The sequence below is a fragment of the Drosophila tropicalis genome, unplaced genomic scaffold, assembly GCF_018151085.1.
Source record: "Drosophila tropicalis isolate 14030-0801.00 unplaced genomic scaffold, ASM1815108v1 contig_878, whole genome shotgun sequence".
Taxonomy (NCBI): domain Eukaryota; kingdom Metazoa; phylum Arthropoda; class Insecta; order Diptera; family Drosophilidae; genus Drosophila; species Drosophila tropicalis.
This window is the reverse complement of record NW_027173374.1, coordinates 16,265,016-16,284,683: the sequence shown is the minus strand read 5'-3', so window position 1 is coordinate 16,284,683 and position 19,668 is coordinate 16,265,016. Positions and strand designations below refer to the sequence as shown.

The 19,668-nt window shown below is 38.2% G+C and overlaps 9 protein-coding genes across 15 annotated transcripts; 3 read left to right on the top strand and 6 right to left on the bottom strand.

Moving 5' to 3' along the window:
- The first annotated feature begins 3,713 nt into the window (after positions 1 to 3,713).
- LOC137584042 (sterol O-acyltransferase 1) lies at positions 3,714 to 5,699 on the top strand. The gene is made up of 2 exons (XM_068299277.1): positions 3,714 to 4,488; positions 4,551 to 5,699. Exons 1-2 carry the CDS (start codon positions 3,813 to 3,815, stop codon positions 5,594 to 5,596), a joined length of 1,722 nt encoding a protein of 573 aa, XP_068155378.1. The 5' UTR covers positions 3,714 to 3,812; the 3' UTR covers positions 5,597 to 5,699.
- On the bottom strand, positions 5,607 to 8,927 carry Cks85A (Cyclin-dependent kinase subunit 85A). Of its 2 annotated transcripts, XM_068299342.1 has the most exons (4): positions 8,288 to 8,927; positions 6,539 to 6,606; positions 6,153 to 6,213; positions 5,607 to 6,086 (listed from the first exon to the last, which is right to left on the bottom strand). In XM_068299342.1, the coding sequence occupies exons 3-4, from the start codon at positions 6,209 to 6,211 to the stop codon at positions 5,846 to 5,848; spliced, it is 300 nt and encodes a 99-aa protein (XP_068155443.1). In that variant the 5' UTR covers positions 6,212 to 6,213; positions 6,539 to 6,606; positions 8,288 to 8,927; the 3' UTR covers positions 5,607 to 5,845. The 2 variants fall into 2 exon arrangements, with proteins under 2 accessions (XP_068155443.1, XP_068155444.1); XM_068299343.1 differs by lacking the exons at positions 6,539 to 6,606; positions 8,288 to 8,927 and adding an exon at positions 6,302 to 6,309.
- TMEM216 (Transmembrane protein 216) lies at positions 6,579 to 8,842 on the top strand. Of its 2 annotated transcripts, none has more exons than XM_068299338.1 (3): positions 6,579 to 7,055; positions 7,167 to 7,645; positions 8,321 to 8,842. In XM_068299338.1, exons 2-3 carry the CDS (start codon positions 7,429 to 7,431, stop codon positions 8,512 to 8,514), a joined length of 411 nt encoding a protein of 136 aa, XP_068155439.1. In that variant the 5' UTR covers positions 6,579 to 7,055; positions 7,167 to 7,428; the 3' UTR covers positions 8,515 to 8,842. The 2 variants fall into 2 exon arrangements, with proteins under 2 accessions (XP_068155439.1, XP_068155438.1); XM_068299337.1 differs by having other exon boundaries at positions 6,580 to 7,067.
- A 954-nt stretch (positions 8,928 to 9,881) lies between the features above and the next one.
- Positions 9,882 to 11,915, top strand: LOC137584101 (transmembrane protein 216). The gene is made up of 2 exons (XM_068299350.1): positions 9,882 to 10,239; positions 10,377 to 11,915. Exons 1-2 carry the CDS (start codon positions 9,984 to 9,986, stop codon positions 10,568 to 10,570), a joined length of 450 nt encoding a protein of 149 aa, XP_068155451.1. The 5' UTR covers positions 9,882 to 9,983; the 3' UTR covers positions 10,571 to 11,915.
- Positions 11,916 to 11,918: 3 nt separating this feature from the next.
- On the bottom strand, positions 11,919 to 13,402 carry LOC137584065 (uncharacterized). The gene is made up of 2 exons (XM_068299304.1): positions 13,236 to 13,402; positions 11,919 to 13,170 (listed from the first exon to the last, which is right to left on the bottom strand). Exons 1-2 carry the CDS (start codon positions 13,255 to 13,257, stop codon positions 12,047 to 12,049), a joined length of 1,146 nt encoding a protein of 381 aa, XP_068155405.1. The 5' UTR covers positions 13,258 to 13,402; the 3' UTR covers positions 11,919 to 12,046.
- A 15-nt stretch (positions 13,403 to 13,417) lies between these two features.
- LOC137584061 (transcription factor Ouib) lies at positions 13,418 to 15,014 on the bottom strand. The gene is made up of 4 exons (XM_068299299.1): positions 14,769 to 15,014; positions 14,064 to 14,701; positions 13,762 to 14,007; positions 13,418 to 13,703 (listed from the first exon to the last, which is right to left on the bottom strand). Exons 1-4 carry the CDS (start codon positions 14,886 to 14,888, stop codon positions 13,499 to 13,501), a joined length of 1,209 nt encoding a protein of 402 aa, XP_068155400.1. The 5' UTR covers positions 14,889 to 15,014; the 3' UTR covers positions 13,418 to 13,498.
- Positions 15,015 to 15,065: 51 nt separating this feature from the next.
- On the bottom strand, positions 15,066 to 16,399 carry ouib (ouija board). Of its 4 annotated transcripts, none has more exons than XM_068299310.1 (4): positions 16,264 to 16,399; positions 15,614 to 16,209; positions 15,308 to 15,553; positions 15,066 to 15,246 (listed from the first exon to the last, which is right to left on the bottom strand). In XM_068299310.1, exons 1-4 carry the CDS (start codon positions 16,381 to 16,383, stop codon positions 15,123 to 15,125), a joined length of 1,086 nt encoding a protein of 361 aa, XP_068155411.1. In that variant the 5' UTR covers positions 16,384 to 16,399; the 3' UTR covers positions 15,066 to 15,122. The 4 variants fall into 4 exon arrangements, with proteins under 4 accessions (XP_068155411.1, XP_068155412.1, XP_068155413.1 ...); XM_068299311.1 differs by having other exon boundaries at positions 15,066 to 15,230; XM_068299312.1 differs by having other exon boundaries at positions 15,066 to 15,218.
- On the bottom strand, positions 16,332 to 18,167 carry nom (numerous disordered muscles). Of its 2 annotated transcripts, none has more exons than XM_068299300.1 (3): positions 17,982 to 18,167; positions 17,019 to 17,929; positions 16,332 to 16,953 (listed from the first exon to the last, which is right to left on the bottom strand). In XM_068299300.1, the coding sequence occupies exons 1-3, from the start codon at positions 18,099 to 18,101 to the stop codon at positions 16,785 to 16,787; spliced, it is 1,200 nt and encodes a 399-aa protein (XP_068155401.1). In that variant the 5' UTR covers positions 18,102 to 18,167; the 3' UTR covers positions 16,332 to 16,784. The 2 variants fall into 2 exon arrangements, with proteins under 2 accessions (XP_068155401.1, XP_068155402.1); XM_068299301.1 differs by having other exon boundaries at positions 17,019 to 17,924; positions 17,982 to 18,129.
- Positions 18,168 to 18,226: 59 nt separating this feature from the next.
- Positions 18,227 to 19,658, bottom strand: LOC137584070 (transcription factor Ouib-like). Its single transcript, XM_068299314.1, has 4 exons — positions 19,481 to 19,658; positions 18,795 to 19,396; positions 18,485 to 18,730; positions 18,227 to 18,426 (listed from the first exon to the last, which is right to left on the bottom strand). Exons 1-4 carry the CDS (start codon positions 19,592 to 19,594, stop codon positions 18,309 to 18,311), a joined length of 1,080 nt encoding a protein of 359 aa, XP_068155415.1. The 5' UTR covers positions 19,595 to 19,658; the 3' UTR covers positions 18,227 to 18,308.
- Positions 19,659 to 19,668: the final 10 nt, after the last annotated feature.

Genomic DNA, 19,668 nt, shown 5'->3' with positions numbered 1-19,668 from the left:
AAAGGATCATCAAATGAATTTGATAACTGAAACTGGAAATATTGTATTCCGATGTAGCTGATAAGGCGCTAGCCAATGAGAAGCATTTTATGGCACACGCCATTTCTTTCAGCGGAGAAAGAAAATCCAATTCTATATAATGGCCAATCTACATAAAAAAGAACCAAAATCAATGAGTGGAATAGGGAAATAGGGGATGGAGTTCCCTCCCTTTGAGTCAGGATGCCTGAGCGTCCGGAATTCAGCCTCCCCGCATAAATTTGCAAATAATGTAAGGATAAAAGTAAAAAAAAAAAAGAAACATAAGTAATGCACACAAATGGAACGACTCAAGGAAAGGCAAAGGGTCTGGATATGGGGCAGGGAAAGAAGGATGGAGGTAGAATGAATGGGGGAGCAAATAAAGTTCCAAATCATGAACCATACAAAATGAAAATCCACCCTCAAAAAAAGTTGCCAATGATTCCCTTTTCTTTTTTTTTTTGTTTTCTTTCTTTTTTCTCTTCTGTTTTTGTTTAAGTGTGCAAAAAAAGGACGCAAAAAGCATTCGATATGTGTGTGGATGTATGTATGTATGTATGTATGCGTGAATTGTTTGTATTAATGTGTGTGTGTGTGTGTGAGTGTATGAGAGGGTGTATATGGGTATAGACTGTTTCGCTTTGTTTGCAAAACAATCAAAAGCGAACGAGTCGCCATGCTACCCCTCAGCCTCCCCAACCTATTCCCGTTGACAACGCTGGCGACATTAAATGTTGCTAAGTTCTTTCCTTTTTTTCTGTTCCTCCCGTCTGCCTTTGGCAAGCGAAAAACCAATTTCAAGCATATTTTTATGAGTCCTCTGTGTGTGCAGGACGAGAGGCGCAGCAGCTTTATTTTATTTTGCAAACGTGCGCCCACCGAATCAGCCACGCCCCCAACGTTCAACTGAGCCATGTGCTAGACTCTAATAATGTTGCATGCCAGCAAAAAGCGGAAGATGAAACACAGTGGGAAACAAGCAGTAGACTAAACTAAAGAGCATTACCTTTAATTCTTTAATTTTGTGTAAGGTCAAAAGGTGCCACAAGGACAGTTGGTTCCAGGTTCCTTCAATTTTAAGCATTTTAATCTTTAATTTTTCATTGCATACTTCGTGGGATTCCTGTCGCTTTAGGAAATTATGAGACTTCTTTTCGGCGTAATGAAAAATAAGGAAATCGTTTTGAATTTGAAACTTTCATATTCTTAAAGTTTTGAGCTAAACTCGACCAGCTACATTATTTATTTGCCTTTTCACATTTCTCTTGACCATTTTTTTGCTTTTTATGTGCCTTTTTAGCAAATTACAAAAATGCGCCATTTCTGGCATTTTTTTCTTCCTTTTGCGTTCAACCGAATACAAAACGGGCGCCTATAAACCAAAACCAACAACAACCAGCCAGCATACTCACACAGGCACACACAAAGCGGAAATGGCACACACACACAACCAGAGAGAGAACCAAATATGCAACATTTTTTATATGTTTCTGCTACACAAAACTTTTGCGCAGGCAGGATCATAAAATTTTTTTCTGCTGCTGCTGTCACTTTTTTCTTTGCCCCCTTTGCTGTTTTTGTTGTTGCCGGTTTGTGGCAAGGCTTTTATGTGACTCTGTGTGTGTGTGTGTGTGCTTTTTATGACCCAATATGGCCGCCACAGAGCGTCGAACGTGTTTGCTCCTGTGTCCTCCTGTTTCCCTCTCTTGCTCTTGCCCGTATTGTGAGTTTATGAATTATATAGATTTTTATGCGGTCGCATATTATTTTTGTAGCCATTTTGTTTTTTTCCCCATTTCCTTTTTTCTCCTTTTTTGCCTTCCTTTGTTGGGGAACAATAAAAATGTCTTTTTATGTACGTATGTATGTATGTATACATACGTACGTAGATACTATTGGGTCCTATCTCTAAGCCAAGATCTTTTGACATACATAGATGTTTATGAATATTTCTTGTAGTTCTGTTCGGGTTGGTTGCCTCGTCTTCTATATGTGTTTTACGAGGCATATTTTGGCGCTGCTTTTATTATTTCTATTTCCATATATTTCACTCGCTATGGTGTCTTTCTTTTTGTGCTTCTTTTCTCGTCTTCTGCGTCTTGTACATCGTTTTGTGTTGTGCTTTTGTCATTTTTGCATTAATTTTGCGGGTTTTTGTTGGTCCGCTGCTGTTTATTCCGCATAAATAATAAATATTTTTGGTTATTGCGTCTGCAAAGCATTAATATTATTTCCAACACACACGCACATTTACACACATAGATACATACATATTTACATATGTATGTATACTCATGCATCCTGTTCAACGCAGGAACTCATGGCCGTGAGCTTTAATTTTGGCTCATTTTTCGTTATCAAAACATTATGTTTATGTACGTGTATTTGTTTTTGTTACTTACACACACACACACACACACACACAGCCACTCACACAACCGTAAATATTTGCAATTAAATATGCCAAAACGCAAAAACAGGACACTCCCGCTCTTATCTCCCCTCTACAGGCTTATGCAGTGACCAAATTAAGGCATAGCTCATACATCTAAAAATTGAAAAACAAAAAATTCCTATTTAATTTCTTTTCTTTGTTTACTTTCAAATTTTTGCACAAAATCTATTTTGCCAGTATTTAGATGAAATTTTAATTAAAATTTACAAATAACATACATAAACTGTAGCAAATTTTCTAAATTTATAAAATTTGCGTCTACTTATTTCAAATGTATGATGAATCCAAAATTCACTCGTTGCTATGTAACAAACGATTTGCTTAACGTAGTCCACTTCAGATATGATGTTCGAAAAATTTTTTTTTTTTATCAATGTCTACCTTTAAGTGCCGGTAACTTGCCGATAATCTATCTATGCTTTTTAACGTTAGTTCATCAGATTAAATTGGCTTAAAACGAATGAAATACTTTCTTGCATGACTTACATCCACGCGCTGTATCGCAAAATTTTTCATTACATCCACTGAAAATAAATTTCTAATTGGTCTTTAATAGGTAGTGAACTACGTTTTAAACATTAAAAGTTCCATCTTTTAATCGCCCTTTACAAAAAAATTACCCAAAACAAAAATGTTCTAAAAAACGGAAGTCACACGGGTCGACCCCCTTAAACCTTGTTTAAAAAGCATATAAACAAATTGAGTGCAAGTGCACTCGGAATATAATGCCTCATGGCGAATAAGGCCAATGAACAAATTGTAAATCTTATCAGTTCGTCCGCTAGAATGGATTAAATGTGTGGCTAAGTGTGGACAAGGGGCAGCTAATCGTGTTGCTTAAGCTGATTCGATATGTAGAAATGTATGTACTTTAAATTCAATTGTAGTGTAATTGAGTAAGCGAGTAGGGAAGAGAATTCAGAGCGAGCTTTTTCGAAAGGTAAGACATATTAAAATGAGTGTTCCAACGTCGAATTTGAAATGCCCTTGCAATCCATTGGGCATACAAATGCATGGAAATGTTTTAAATATTAGTGCACAAAGGAGTAACAGTGAATAATTGACGCACCTTCATGGCTATATAACTACTATTGATATATTGATAGAAATACATTTACCTTTTTGAGAGAGTCCAAAAAGCCATTATCGTTAACGTTTAGTTAGGAGATGCTTCCATCTATGCATAGAGTATCGAAGCGCCGTTATCACTTATTCTCATTTGCACACAACGAAAGTTGGACAAACATGTCTATTGTAGAAACTGGCGTCCAAGCGGACAGTCGCAATAAAATTAATAAAATAAAACATTATTGAATAACGTTAAGGATATCAAAATATGGCAGATGACAATGAGCCAACAACACTCCGTGGCCACGACCAAGGAGCAGTAGCCGGAGAAAGACTTCCCGAACTTCAGTTTGTTCGTGAAAAGCTGCAACGCTTTCAATCACAAATGCTGCAGGACTTTGAGAAGCAAGTCTCCTGCCTGATTGAGGATGTACTTCAGGGTATAAGACAGCGTGAACTGCGTGCCCACGAGTTTCGGCAGTTTGAAGGTCAGCATGAGCAAGTTAGCAGTTTCAATACCTATCACAATCGACAGCAAAATTATTCCACAAAATTAACAAATCAATCTGCGTCTTCCTCCAAAATGGATGTTAATGATGGTACGAAAAAGGGCACAACATCACTGAGACTCAAGGGGCGACGTCAACTGCCTGATAAAGTTTTTGTGGCCCGCGATTCGTATCTTACTGCTCTTCTCGAGGTTGAGCACATGCGCACCATTTATCACATCTTCTACATTATTCTCGTCATGTTTCTGCTCAATGTGATCTTTCATGATTATTTTGTGGAAGGACAAATTAATTTCGCTCTGGGTACATTTCGAGGAGGCCTCCGGAGATTGCATTGGGTGTTGGGCATATGGATATTGGAGCATATATTCGTATTGGCCCTGTACTATGCCTTTCAAGGTTGGGCTTTAGTAAGGCATAAGCTTAAACCGCAAGGTAAGTCTAACTTCGTGGTTCCAGTTCGAGGATAAAGCCATTAATTGTGTTGTCTACTACAGGCTCGCTGCAACGGTTCTGGTCTCATAGTTGTCTAATTATGTACATCAGTTCCCAATTGGTCTTTGGTTATGTGTCCTCATCGCTTTGCCTCAAATTCCAATTGCCCTTTGTCAGTGCCTGCGTGTTGCTGCTGGAAAGTACGAGGCTCCTTATGAAAATGCATGCTTTCGTGAGATACAATTCACAACGAGTGTTGTGTGGAAAGCAAAAACTTGATGGTGCCGATCCCAATGGGAACAAGAATGCAAGCTTGTCGGCTGGTCGGCCCTTTATTCCGCCTCTGCATTGTTATGTGTATTTCCTGTTCGCTCCCACGCTAATCTATAGGGATAGTTATCCACGCACGTCGCATATACGCTGGAAGTTTGCCCTTAATCGTTTCTTGGAGGTGGTAGCTGTTGCTTTCCTCTATGCCTTCATACATGAGCGTCATATAGAGGAAAATTTCGGAAAATTTGGCCTGGAGCCAATGGGAGCCCCGCAGCTGATAGTAAAACTATTTGGCATGATGCTACCAAGTGCTGTGATCTTTCTTTGCGGATTCTATCTAATTTTGCATTCCTGGCTGAATTTCACCTCGGAACTGTTGCGATTTGGCGACCGTATGTTTTACAAGGACTGGTGGACTTCTCACAACTACGATGGCTACTACCGTAATTGGAATGTGGTTGTCCATGATTTTCTCTACGAATATGTCTACAGAGATGTCTATATGTATGTATTCAAGGGTTCCAAGGTGGCTGCCTCGTTGCTGGTTTTCCTGATATCAGCTTTAGTGCACGAACAAGTATTGGGATTCGCCCTACAAATGTTCTTTCCCGTAATGTTTATCTTATTTTTTGTCGTTGGCGTTGCATTGGTGTTTCTCATGCGAAGTGCTCCCAAAGTTTTGGGAAACATTTTCCTGTGGTTCTCTCTCATCTTGGGCAACGGCATGCTTATCTCCCTATACGCTATGGAGTACTATGCGAAAAAGAACTGCGATCTGAAGTATGATAGTTGGAAGGATCATCTCGTCCCGGCCATTTGGCGTTGCTATAATTAATTTTTAAGAATTGTTTTAGTCTGTTTTGTACACTTTTGGCGTACACATGATATATTGTATTTTTTTTAGTTTTAATAACCTTAATGAAATTAACAGAAACTTATCGGAAAATTGTCCACTTAATGCTAATACCAGTTTGATCCTCTAAAGCTATTGAATTGGAAAACTTATTTTACATCAGAATGGCTGATCTTATGGAATACTATCGATGGAATAGCCTGTTGTCTGTTTATAGACTTTGAGGAAACACTAGGCGCACACATTCGCAGTAGCCGGTCCTCCACTCGCTTGTGTTTGCGTGGCCACCTGTGGCTGTGACTTTTCTTCAATGCGCCTGCGACGGAACAGAATCACATGCGGCTCCGGTGCATGCATCATATAATGCACCCATCCTGGACTTTGCTGTACGCCCAGATTACGCCATTCGGTTTCTGTCATCAAGTGAGCCTTGGGCACATGTTTAGACAAGTCGGCTGGTAATATAACGTGCCTGAATTCAAGAAAAAGGGAATGCGTAAACAAACTTCTCCTTCACCCGGCGAAAAGTATTACTCACCTGTATTCGAATTTCTCATCGTAATACTTCTCAGAGTACTGGATTTGATCGGCAGGCATACCTAATTAAATAAAACGACAATTTTAGAAACGAAATTAAATGTATCAAAACAATACAAAATCCAAATAGAATCTAGGGATGATACAAACTTCGATAACTTTTGCCAACTATTAATCGTGTGAATCGTGAACAAATCACATTAAAATTGGTCGTACCGGTCGGGTTTGAATTAGACTTAGACTTATTACTTCATATTTCTCAAACAATTAAATTATTTTATATTGAACTAGTGGTACTTCCATAGTTGTTTGAATTATTTTAAGCTAGAGTCGCAGTTGCAGTTTAGTAAAAGTGACCTGTTAATGTGACTCAAGACTATCGCTCACCTCTGACATTATCGATAACTTGAACACATTCTGGTGTTGTTCTCTCCCTCTCTTACTCCGATGTTTCGCTATGAGAAAAGTTAAAAATACAAATATATTATTTTGCAACTGAATTAACCATAAAAGATCATAGCAATTATTAAATCGGGTAGAATTCAGTCTGCCAGTGCTTGTCATTCCGTGTGTGTGTGCGTGTGCGTTTTGTCCAGCAATTTTTTGTTGTTGTTTGGGATGTGTGCGTGTATGTGAGCATCGAAGCAGTAGCAGAGTAATAAAGAAGGAGGCAAAAGAGTGCAGAACAGAGGAAAAGTTTTTATATAAGCTTGAATATGTTTTTCAAAAATTTACATATATCATTCTGATATATGTACATAGGTAAATCTTTAAGAACGTGTTTAATATTAGCATACAATTCTCACACACACGCACACACTCGCACTGAACAACAAAAGGAGACTCCCATGACAACCAGCCAGCATAACAACAACAACAACAACAAGAGCTACTATTACGATAAGTAAATGTATATGTATGTACATATGAGAGCCATTGCTGGCCCAGGCCACAATTAAAAATACACCAAGAGCGCCATTAATGGTATATCCCCTCTTTCCGCATTTCCTTCCAGCCGCTATCTAGACAGACCCTTTCGCTTGAATGGGCGCGTGCTAACATAAGAGCAGACACCTGCTGCTGCAGCCTTTTGAAAGTTCGGACACAAATCCTCACTAAACCAACAACAAACAAATAGACCAACTTTAAACCGAATATACGCTGCTGTTTCTGTTTCTGCTTCAAACTGTTCCGGTGACAACAGGCAGTGTAGGGTACGCCCCCAAACAACCCAACTCCGCCCCGCCAACGCCGGGTTGAAAGGTTAAGACAGCAGTATGAACGCCAGCCTCATCTATGAGATACTTATGTATCTAAATTCATTCTATTTTGGAATGTACGCCGCCTTCGAGGTGGGCGTGGGCGTTCTAAAGGCAATCAATTTGAATTACGGTGAAAATGTCTTATCACGTGAGGCGAGCATACTACTCTCGCTTTGCCTTATTGAAACAGTACGCATTGTCTTCGGACGCAAGAGTAGTCTAAGTGATCGTGGTGAGTAATCAATTCATTGAATTTTTCTCATATTGGAACATGTGTATATACAAATGTAATTACTTGACCGATGATGACATCGTGCTAGTGAAAATATGGTCTGTAGTCCCAGTGGCGACGGCTTAGCCATTTGTTCGTTATTGTTTGGTATTTACCGAACCTAAGCGTCATTCACACACTTCACCGCCATTCTCTTGCCCCGACCATAAACAATAAATGTTTCCTAGCCGTCAACACAGCGTATGCGTAATTATGTCAGCCTTGTTGGTGCACTTTATTAAGCATGGTATGTTTGACTAGCACAAAAATTCATCATAATAATAATTTTTATTACAATTATTAATTTTCAAGATTGTCATTTCAGTTTTTACTTTGTCCTACCTAAGACAATTTAAATTGGAAGAGTGATCTTGAAAAGTTTAATAGCAAATTATAAGGTATCGGAGGACCTATTCTAAAATAAAATATATTTTATTGCGCAAATTTTGTCTTTGAGGTTCTTAATGATAATAATATAAAAGTATGCTTGATCTTTGAGGAATTACTTATATACATACATACATATAAAGGAATTAGTTCCTTTATTAGTCACAAATTATTAGCTTTAATAATCTCTTATAATTATAATCTTTTGCTTCATACTTATCTCTTTTTATTCTTTTATGTTATATACAGGCTGGCAAGCAACTGCATCCGTAATATTAACACTGCCCAGTCTTGCTATTGTTATCTATTTATGTTGTTTTCAAACCTATGTTCTCAAACTCGAAATTATTCTGAGTGCCTTAATGATCACACTACAAGGAGCTGAACTAATTTACGCCAGCATTTTTATTTGTACAATGTGTCGACCCGTTACCTACACCTAGCAGTTGATCAATCACGTTGCCATTAATTGGTCAACGACCACGAAGACGACCAATTCAATAACAGTTCTAGGAGCACAACCAGGAGGCAGAATCTGGATTACTTATTATCAGCATCACCATATTCACATTCAACAAATTGGTTTTAAATTTGAAAACATTAATATAGACTTAACACAAGGCGGCAACTCAAGTACACATAACATTTTCAAGATCCAACACTCTATATAGCGTCAATAGCTTATAGTAGTTAGAAATTAGAGAACAAAAACCAAAATACGCTGGCGTATTCCTTCCTCAATTTCATAGAACCACACAAGGAAAACCGAAAGATCGAAGAACCGATGGCTAAACGCAAAAAAAGGGGACGTCAAACTAGTTTACTAACGTCATTATGATAATTTTTCAAAACCAGGTAAGTTATATAAACCGTAAATAATATATACATATATATATAGTTTTTATCCGTTGCCACAATCACAACGCGTCCGTTTCGATCAAAAGCTGCATTTAATTTAAATTCACATTAGACTGAGCAGAGAAACATTCTTTTGTCCGGCCTTTCTCGACGGTGCTTCGTTGTTGGTATTTATATACATGCTTATGATGGTCTAAAATTATATACGAACTGCACTAGCAATCTCTCTTAGGTGCAATGTACACTTCTAATTCAAGTGTAATATATATGGGCCACTGCGAATGCTACCCAACTGAAATGACAGGGCCGCAGCATTTTCATTTTTGCTATGGGAATCAGTTTATAATAAAAGACCCCACATTATTATACAAGAACACCATAAAATTAAAAAAAAAACGTAATTTTCTAGGGAAAGTAAGTTCCTAATTTTAAATTTATGAATTTGGGAAATCGTCTCGTTTAATATATAATTCGCATTTCTAGTTTTTTGAGGCTATAGGAATCCTTTTGTGTCTGAGCAGATTAGACGTAGATCTGTTTAAACGTAAAGCAAAAACGCGCAACCCAAATCTAAACAAAGCTACCCATAAAAAATACCATTATCTGTCATCTATACGACTTTCAGATACCCTGTAGTTAAAATACGACTAGAAACGTATATCCCTTATTGTGCGAGCTTCCCAGATTTCTAAATGGTTATCCGAAATTATCGGGAACTACTTTCATTTACATATTCTGTCCGAACTGCTATAGTTAATTGAACCTATGTGCACGAGGCATACAAACGACCAAGAAGGCGACAACGACCAACACATAATTCAAATAAATAACAACAACTCACAACTGCGCAGCGACAATCCGTAAGACAGTGCGTCGGTGGTGACTCTTTGCTCACACGGCTGCGGGCAGTCAGATCCACATTATTACACTGGTCAGTCTAAAAATATAGTGCCCAACGTGAGCAACTTGCGCGCTTGTCTTCGTACCAAGATCCGATCATTGTGCACACTGCCTTGATACAAATTTCACTTTTTGTCCTAACCCGGTTAATAAAATGCCACCGAAACGTCCACCCCCGTTGGTTCCCAAGAAACCAAATCCTAGCATGAACTATGAGGTGTTAATCTATTTGAATTCGTTTTACTTTGGCATGTTTGCGTGCTGTGAGATGGCGATGGGACTGCTAAAGGCGATCAATCTTAGTTATACGGGTCACACTCTAATGCAAGATTCGGCAGTAATGATTAGCTTTATAGTTTTGGAGACAATACGTCTGATAATGGGACGCAAGGGTTCATTGGCCGAGAAAGGTACACATAACTCATCTCTCATCATGTTATCTAAAAATATCTAAATTTAGCGATAGCAAAATAAATGGATAATTAGGAAACGTACAAGATAGTCCAAAGATAAAACTGAAACTTATTAAATTCTCATTTTATTTTAGGTTGGACAGCTATAGTATCGGTTTTTCTGACTGCTCCCTGTTTTCTGGGTGTCTCCTATCTTTTGTTGCTACAAACCTACCGATTGCGTCTGGAATATTGCCTGTGCACGCTACAGATTGCCCTTTATCTGACCGAAGTTTGGTATGCCATAGTCTTCGTTTTCTCACTATGTCGTCCAGTAACTTATGATTAGTAACAGTAACAACAACAACTCGAAACATTTATACATCTATTGTACTCTAAAACTAAAAAAAAAAAAAAAAAAGAAAACCAAAACTAGACTTTAGCACTTAAAAGAAAAGGAATTTGAAAGCGGCACTTGACTTGCTCATGCCCCCTTAAACAAACCAAAGAAAAAGCCAACAAACAAAAACATGTATGTAGTATATACATATATAAATAGGTATAAATAAGATTTATGGATAACATTTAACGGTTTTATATACAAGAAAGAAATTGTTAACATTTAAGCATGAATCGGAACCAATATAAGACAAAAGAACAAACCTTACACTTGAATCATCAGATACGAATTATATACATATGCTTTTCTACAATTTATAATTTAAACAAAAATAACATCTTTTAAAATACTACCTACTGATAGTCTCACATGTATTGTAAATTGTGCTTTAACTCATCAAATCAACAGTTTAAATGAGGAAACACAGAGAACATACTATTCATTCAAACAACCCACAAGAAACTATAGACGATGTGTGTACTTTACTGAAAAATACTTTATATAAAACTAGCATGTAGCGTATTTAACTTGTTCAAAACGGTACTACAAGAAAACAAAAGGATAAAAAAACACATGGAAAACCAATAATTAACAATTTGTATAATGTTATCTAGGCTAACACTTTCATCTGCCTATTGGCAAACACAAACCCCCTCCTTCTATTCCTCTAACAGAGACACACACACACAAGTCACAAAGCTCAATTGTACCCCGCCTATAAGGTAGAGAGCTATCCTAAGAATTATGAAAATTGAATGCTAGTCAATAATTTTTCAACACACAAGTAATATCGGTAGCTGTTCTGGCTAAATTGAAGACTATATAGATTGTAATGCATGTAAGCAACCTAAATAATAAGTTTCAGGTCGTTGTGCCGAAAATGTTTAACCAATGCAGTTTTGGATAATTCAAAACATTGTAAAAATTACAATTCGCTAGTCAGAGCAGCTAGCTGTGGTAATCTAATCTGAGCATATAATTTAAATAGAAGACCTTTTTGTGGTTTCAGAGCGAACAATTAGCTAAGCACAAAATTATAATTAACAATAGGTCAGAATTATTCCCAACAAACCTTACAATCTAAAAGAAAAGCTTTTTAAACAAACAATTTTAATTAGTGCAAAATCAGAAATCAGATTACATAACCCCTTGTGGTTTAATTTTGTATAATTGATGAAACGTTACCATGTTTTTTTTTAATCAAACAAAATCTAATCAATCCGCTTTAGTTGAGAAATTTAAGATCGACATTATTTACATTTGATGAAAATACCAATTAAAAATTAAAACCAAATCGTTTGAATATGTTGCAAATTTATTGCATTATTGAATGCCCTATTTTATATAAATTGTACCTGTCATCCTGTATATTTACATTGAAAATTTTGTACCGTCGATATAATTTGCAAATGCCTTGTCTTGGTTCTATGCATTGGAGCAGTCGTTGTCTTCGTATGCCTTGATCTGATTCTCTTTGATTTGTAGGTCTTTGTGGAAGAGTATCTCATTATGGATGGCATCTTCACGTTCGCGTGCTATTTTTAATTCCAGTAGATCGAGGCGCCGCTGCTCGATCTGAACACGATAGCGATGCAGTTCCTGCTGCCGTTGGCGGAATGTTGGACTAGCACCAGTCGATGGCTTATTACATACAGCTGGCGTTGAGGAAGTGGAGCTGATTGTGTTACCAGTTGTGGTCACCTTGGAATTGGAGCGACGCTTGGATCCGAATGGGATTGTGCGCCGATTAGCCACGGAAGAGTCACAGCTAGGGCTGGATACATGCACACTGATCACTTCGGTTCTGAAACGTTGCTGCTGGTCAGCTGGATGGCTATGGGAGACTGAATTGCTGGCATTGGACAACTTAACGACAGGACTATTTTTGGGGCCCTCCAAATCGCCGGAGCAACAAGAATCCGTGTCATTCTGCACTGATGTAGGCATGCGTTGGGCAAATTTTGGTGCTACCTCACGCACCACGCAAGACTGTTGCGGCGGCAAGCCGCAGGACTCCAATTTCAAATCCGTCATTTGCTTGGAGCCTACCAAATCATCCGCACACCGTTGAATTTTTAATGACTCGTGGGAAGGAATATAGCGCAACCCCAAATTGGGTTTGTCAAGCGAAGAATGAGCAGTCTCCTTCATTTCCGTCCTCCCCGCTTGGTCCTTACTATTGTCCAGCTGCTTTTCACTAATGTTGCCGAACAAATGCTGCCAGTAGGTGGCTACACGAGCTTCCGGCAGGGAAGTTACTGAAGTCTTTGGGCTTGAAATAGCTACATTTCCCACTGTGGCCATCTTTCTACGCATCTCCTTCACAATTTGCATCCAATTCTCATGGGCTGTACGTTTTGGAAAGCTAGTGGACACCTCTTGATGCTGAGAGGAAGAGTTGGAACTGGTTTTGGACTGAACGGTTACACATAAACCGGGAACCGGCGAACGCCTGCAATTGACCAGAGAGTCAAATGTTTCCTCCTCACCATTTTGCTTCCACATAACGCGACGACTGATGCTCGACAAGGATTGTCCAACGGTCTCTTCTACGAGTACAAGCGAATAAAGTGTATAAGAACTTCAGGTACGTTGCTGATTATAATGACCTTACCACACTTTTGATTTTTATCCATTGGGCCAAATTTGAGCAATGTAAGATGATGTTAATTTTGTCGCAAAAATTTCGAACAAGACTACACAATTCTGTGTTAAATGTTAGCACCTGAAATTTCGTTTTCTGAACATACGGGATACTACAATATGGAAACAGAAATCAGACCTGACGTAGCCTACTACAAAATGACAAATTACTCATGTATACTTCGATATCAAATATTCAAAGACTTAAATTTTAGATTCCACTTAAAGACAATATTACTTTGTACTCAATGTCGAAGGATTCGCCTGAACATTCTCTTCAGGTGAAGGCATTTCCACTGTATAGCTAAAGCTATTTTGATCCTTTGATCTATTGGCATCTTTCATCTTTGATTTTTCCACATTCTGTTTGTGAGTATTCGATCGATAATGCGTTGTCAAATGCGTTGGGCGTGCGAAAGAACGCTGGCAAAGTTCACATCTGCAAATAAATAAGTTGATCATCATATATGAAAGTGTAATTCTCTCAAAAGCTGTACCTAAAGAGGCGTTCTCCAGTGTGAATAAGGATGTGGTTTTTTAATATGTAGGAATTGGTAAATGATTTTCCACACTGCGAACAGACAAACGGTCTTTCGTTCGTGTGAGTGCGCTCATGACGCAATCGGCCACTATGATTAACATAGGACCGATCACAAAAGCGACAGGGAAAGTTCCTATCCCCAGTATGACTGACCTGATGTCCTTTCAGCTCTCCGGCAGAAAGAAATCGGGAAGGGCATAGCCTGAAATCAAAGGATTTTATTGTGTAGAACTTTGCATCCAACTTAGAACAACTTACAGGCACTGAAAAGGCCGAATGCCGCTATGCTTTCTTGTATGGCGATCGAAATTTGTCTTTCCCGTAACATTTTGTCCACATTGATCACAAAAAAAGACGGGCAGATTCTTAGGTGGCTTCTCGTTTGAGGATTTGTCTTGACGTCGATGGCGCCGGCGTTTGGGTAACGTATGAGCTGGCGGCAAATATAATAAATCTTCTTCGTCCGTAACCCATTTCTCATCACCGTCTTCTGATAGTGAAATAAATTCCTCATTTTTCTCTGCATGTTTGCTATTATTGCTAGTCGTGTCTAGTCGATCTATATCTTCATCTAGCGTATCAATATCATCAACTTGTTCGTTTTTTATGTCCTTTGGATGCTCGACTTTAATTAAAACTTCAATCGGCTCTTCCTTCATATCGGTGTCATCTGTCTCATGCTGTTCAAGTTGATTTTGATTCCGGCCACTGCGTCTTACACAAACGATATGCGTATCTGCTGTGCGATTTTGTGGCTTCACTTCGCATTTTACTTCCCGATGGTTTTCGAATTTCTTTTGGCTTCTTATACAGAGTTTTCGGAAACCAATAAATCTTTTTAAATTTTTCTGACACATTGGGCATATTAAATCGGGCAGATCGTCCGCTGGCTCCAGCTAAATGTTTTAAAAATTAAGTTAATTTACGTCAAAAACAGACAAATTCATTAATGTAGCATCTTACCACAATTCCGGTTAGTAAATTAATTTGTGAGATCAGTTTGTTGGCCTTCTTTACAAAAAGACTCTGGGCTGTTTTATCGTCGGTGCGACGCGAGCATACACGGCATACATTTTGCAACATTTTCTCTTTTTTTTTTAAGAAAAAAGACCGCTGATTGTCACTTATAAACAAATCCTTTCCTTTGCCACCCGTAAATACTCAACAGCTGTTCCAAAGGTGTCATTCACCGGGCAACGTACTCAAAATGCATTTACACTGGTGCTATTTGCAAATGTAAAACGAATTCAAAAACAGCAGTTTACTTCTTGAGGTATATTTGAAATATATCAATGGAACAATAACAATCTATTGATTCTACACTTTGGTGATTGGTGACACCTGCAGCTGCGTCTTTTTCATATTCTGTTGGTGTGTATTACTCCGGAAATGGGTGCGTAAATGAGTTTTCCGCTGAAAGGAGCGCTGACAGGTATCGCAACTGAATTGGAGTGCACGTAATGGACAAATTGTAGTGAATAAAAATATATTCTCTTACTTACCTATATGCCCGCTCGCCCGAATGTATCAGCATATGATTTTTTAGGATATATCCTGTCGTGAATGCCTTGCCACATTCATCACAGACGAAATTTCGTTCATTGGTGTGGTTACGCTCGTGCCTCAATCTTCCCATATAACTAACGTACTTCCTCTCACAAAATCTACATGGGAATGCCCTCTCTCCCGTATGGACTTGATGATGTGAACGCAACTCTGCAGCCGTTAGAAATCTGGCTGAGCATTCTCTACAATGAAAAGATTAATTCTTAATTAGTAAAGAATGGAATACAGAGATCTATTCTTACTTGCATCCAAAGGGGCGTTTGCCCGTATGCTTCAAAATGTGTCGTCCCAGAGATGCTTTTGTTTGCATATGAAGACCACAAAGTTCACATATAAACAACTTTACTTCGTCCTTTGATTTACGTGATTTCTTTGGAAAATCCAACGGCAGATCCTTGTCATTATTATGGTCATCTAATTTGCCGCTACAGCTATTAAACTCCAAATGATCACTTTTATTATCATCATCATAGTGTGTAAGTGTATCTTTGATAGTGTCCTGCGTCATTTTATTTTTACTCCTTCCTAAATTTTTTGCTAATACTTCTCCTTTGTCCAACCCTAATTGATCTTCTTCTTCATTGATCAACTCGTCCCGAATGTTGAACTCTTCTTTGACTATCACCTGAATTGTTTCCTGTGGAACTATTTCCTCCACTTTTGCTTCTTTTTCACTCATTGAGGAATGCGATTCCACATCCACATCCTGCCCCGACTGTGAGAGACTTTCCCATTTGCTTTGTGTTTTGATGCACCGCTTGCGAAACGTCATGCATAATTTGAGATCCGATTGACAGCAGTGGCACATATAGGTAGGAGCATTCGCCAGGACCCCTAACTGTTTCAAAACATTGCATAAATCTAGTGACTCTCTGGATTAAAAGCAACTTACTGCTAGACCCGTTAATAAATAGATATGTTTCACATATTTCCTATTTGCCGTATCAAATAAATTAAGGCTTTTTGCACAAATATTGCTCTTGCCACAAGCTCGGCACTGATTTATTAACATTTTTAGTTTCTTTACTGATAAAAATAACCAACTAAACTGACATTATCAGGAAACAGCTGCATATGGTTGCCATTCGCCGTGGGACGTAATCATATCATTGCAGCACATACAGTAAATTTAAAACAAACAGATGAAAAGGTCATTTTGAAGATAGAATTACATTTGCCAGTAATAATGGAAGAGTACATCTCTAACTAAAGTTACCGTATACATAACGTAAGAATTAAAGTAATTTTCTTTTTATTTCATTTAGTGAATTCCACTTCAGTTAACTTAGATTTTGAACACTTACTCTACAATTTAAAACATAAAAAATGTAAAAAAAAGACAGTAAGATTAACGGGACAGCAACAAATTTATTGCCGTGATTATTCATCTTTTTTCAAAGACTTAGACTGCGTTTAAATTCCCTCGATATTATTTCGTTCTATGGTTAGAAATTCCATTTCGGTTTTCTCAGACGGGTTTTTCTCTGCTTCAGCTTTTTCGGCATTCCGTTTATGTGTGTTCGATATGTAGTGGGTGGAAAGATGTTTCTTAAGTGTAAATGAACGATCACATATGTCGCACCTGAAAAAAGACATTTCGATGGGATATATATTTAGATGATAAAGTAATAGTTCAGGATAACTTACTTGAATCTACGCATGCCCGTATGTGTTAGCATATGCTGTCTCATTATGCACACCCTTGTGAAGGCTTTTCCACATTGATCGCAAACAAAGGGACGTTCATTCGTGTGTACTCTTTCATGTTTTTGTCGTCCTATGGCCGAGAAGTAACGGCGATCACAATATCGGCAGGGAAATGGAGGTTCCTTGGTGTGCTGTGTTAAAATGTGGGCACGGAGCTCATTGCCTGATAAGAAGGCTTTCGGACACTCTTTGCAGGGATGCGGTCGCTCTCCTGTATGTGTATAGTGATGCCTGACTAAAGATGATTTATTGTTCTTGACCACACCACATATTTCACATTTGTATTCTTGAATTTTAGGTTGTCTCATTCTATCCATTCGCTTATCATCCTTTTGCTCCTCCTCCTCCTCCCAACTTGAACTCTCTACTTTAGGTTCTATGGCGTTTTCCTCATCGCTTTCCTCAAATTTAACTTTGGCATTTGGGTCCTCCGTTTCCTCATCGTCAGTGAGAGCCAATTGGTCCCGTTCTTCTTTTTCTTGGTGTTCCTCGCAAACTGACTGTTTATCTTGCTCAACAATTACCTGGACAGGTTGCAAAGGTTCCCAATCCTCGTCGGAATTCAAATCCGTTCCATTATCTTCCCTAACCACTAGTTTCCCACGTGACTTTCGTTTGGGCAAGATACGTCGACAATTCATAGTGGGATCAACAGGAGCAATGGACTTTTCTTCAACTAAAGGCTCAGTTTTTTTATCTTCTGTCTCACTTTGTGATGTCTCCTCATTTTTCACTTGAGGATTCCATCTTTTGGCATTTCTAAGGCATTGTCTACGAAATGTCATAAATGTTTTAATATCCGATTGACAGCAGTAGCACATCATCACTGGCAAATCTATCCGATTCCTTAGCTATAACATAATCAAATAGTGACTTAATATTTGATACCAAAAGAAGTCTTACCCGCAGCCCAGTAAGCATATGGACATAACGTAAATGTTTGCGATTCCCGGAATCGAAGAGATACAAAGCCCTAGAGCATATATTGCTCCGACCACACACCCGACATTCTTTGGTCAACATGACAAATATTTTAACAAGTATAAACAATTCTTTAAACAAATACAGACATTGTTACGGGGTGCCCACGATAAGTCATTCAAATTACCACGTATCCACCGGTTAGGTGTTGGTAAACGTCACATTGATTGTTTAAAATTAATACGTTTAATATACAATTGCTTTTTGCTAACATTAAGACCTTAATTTATAATTCTTATGTTTAGTGGTTCAACAGGGTTCGCCGATTTTCAGTCGCTCTAAGTCCAAATTGCGTTTATGCATATGTGACCGATAATGTGTAGTAAGATGAGTGTCCCGAAGAAAGGATTTATTACACAGATTGCATCTAGAAATATAAAAGTTAAAAAAAGAAATAAAGAAAATGGAAAAAGCTTTTAACATACAGAAAGTCTCTCTTCCCGGAATGGACTAGCATGTGATTCTTGAGTATGTAGGCAGTAGTAAAGGCTTTGCCACAATCCGTACACACATAAGGACGTTCATTTGTGTGGGTTCTTTCGTGGTTTCTGCGGGTGCTGTAGTCCGTAAATCGACGGTTGCAGAAAGTACATTCGAATGGCCGCTCCCCAGTATGTTTTCGCATATGCCTCTTCACCTCTGATGTGGTGCAAAATGCTTTCTGGCAGATCCTAAATAAATAAGCAATTACGTTTAAAAGCAAGCACCACTTAAAGACAATTAATAGCAACTTACTCGCACTCAAACTGTTTTTCTCCACGATGTCTCCGGCAATGCAAATCGAAGGCCTTCCGTCCACTTATATGATTTCCACATTCTTCACAAATGAACACAGATTTGGTCACACTAGTTCTATCAAGTTTCTCTTTCGGTTTTATATTTTCGGTGGGGTCCTCATCTATCAGTTGAAATTCTTCCTCACTTTGGTATACCAAATCGTCTATACTAATTAAATCGGCCTCTTCTATTTTGACCTCCTCGATGATTGTGCCTTTAAGCCTTTCATGGTTGAACTTAATTTGAAACTTTACCTCTTCACCGGTTTTACTTTCACCTGCGACGAGTTCCTCAGTTATATTTGCTGACTTTTCTTCGACAACTATGTCCTCTTCTATATCTTCGAAAGATTCTATGATACAATGCTGCTTCGGTGAAGTCGACGAATTTAGTATGCAAGTCTTATAATGTTCAGGTATCAGTTTCAGTTGCTCTGAATTCAAACTCTCCATTAGCTGTATTTGGGCCTCAAAGCAACTATTTCGGAAATGCGTTATTCTTTGAATTTTCATCTCACAGTCTTGGCAGATTATTTCAGGCATACCCATGAAGTTTTGCAACTGGAATGATGATGTAATTTTAGTTTTCAAATATTATCCAAGTTGAGATTAGCAATTTTGAATCTAAAAACTCTTTGATCTTACCAGGATACCCATTAATGTTTTAATATTTTCCAGTACTTTTTGGTTGCGACTATCAAAAACTCTTAAACACTGCCTGCTGCTTGTATAGCTGCAACATAATCGACACAGATTCATCTTTGCTAAGACACAACAATTTATTTATGTTGTTTAGTTCTTTCGATTGGTTAATGTTTATGTTTGGCTAACTT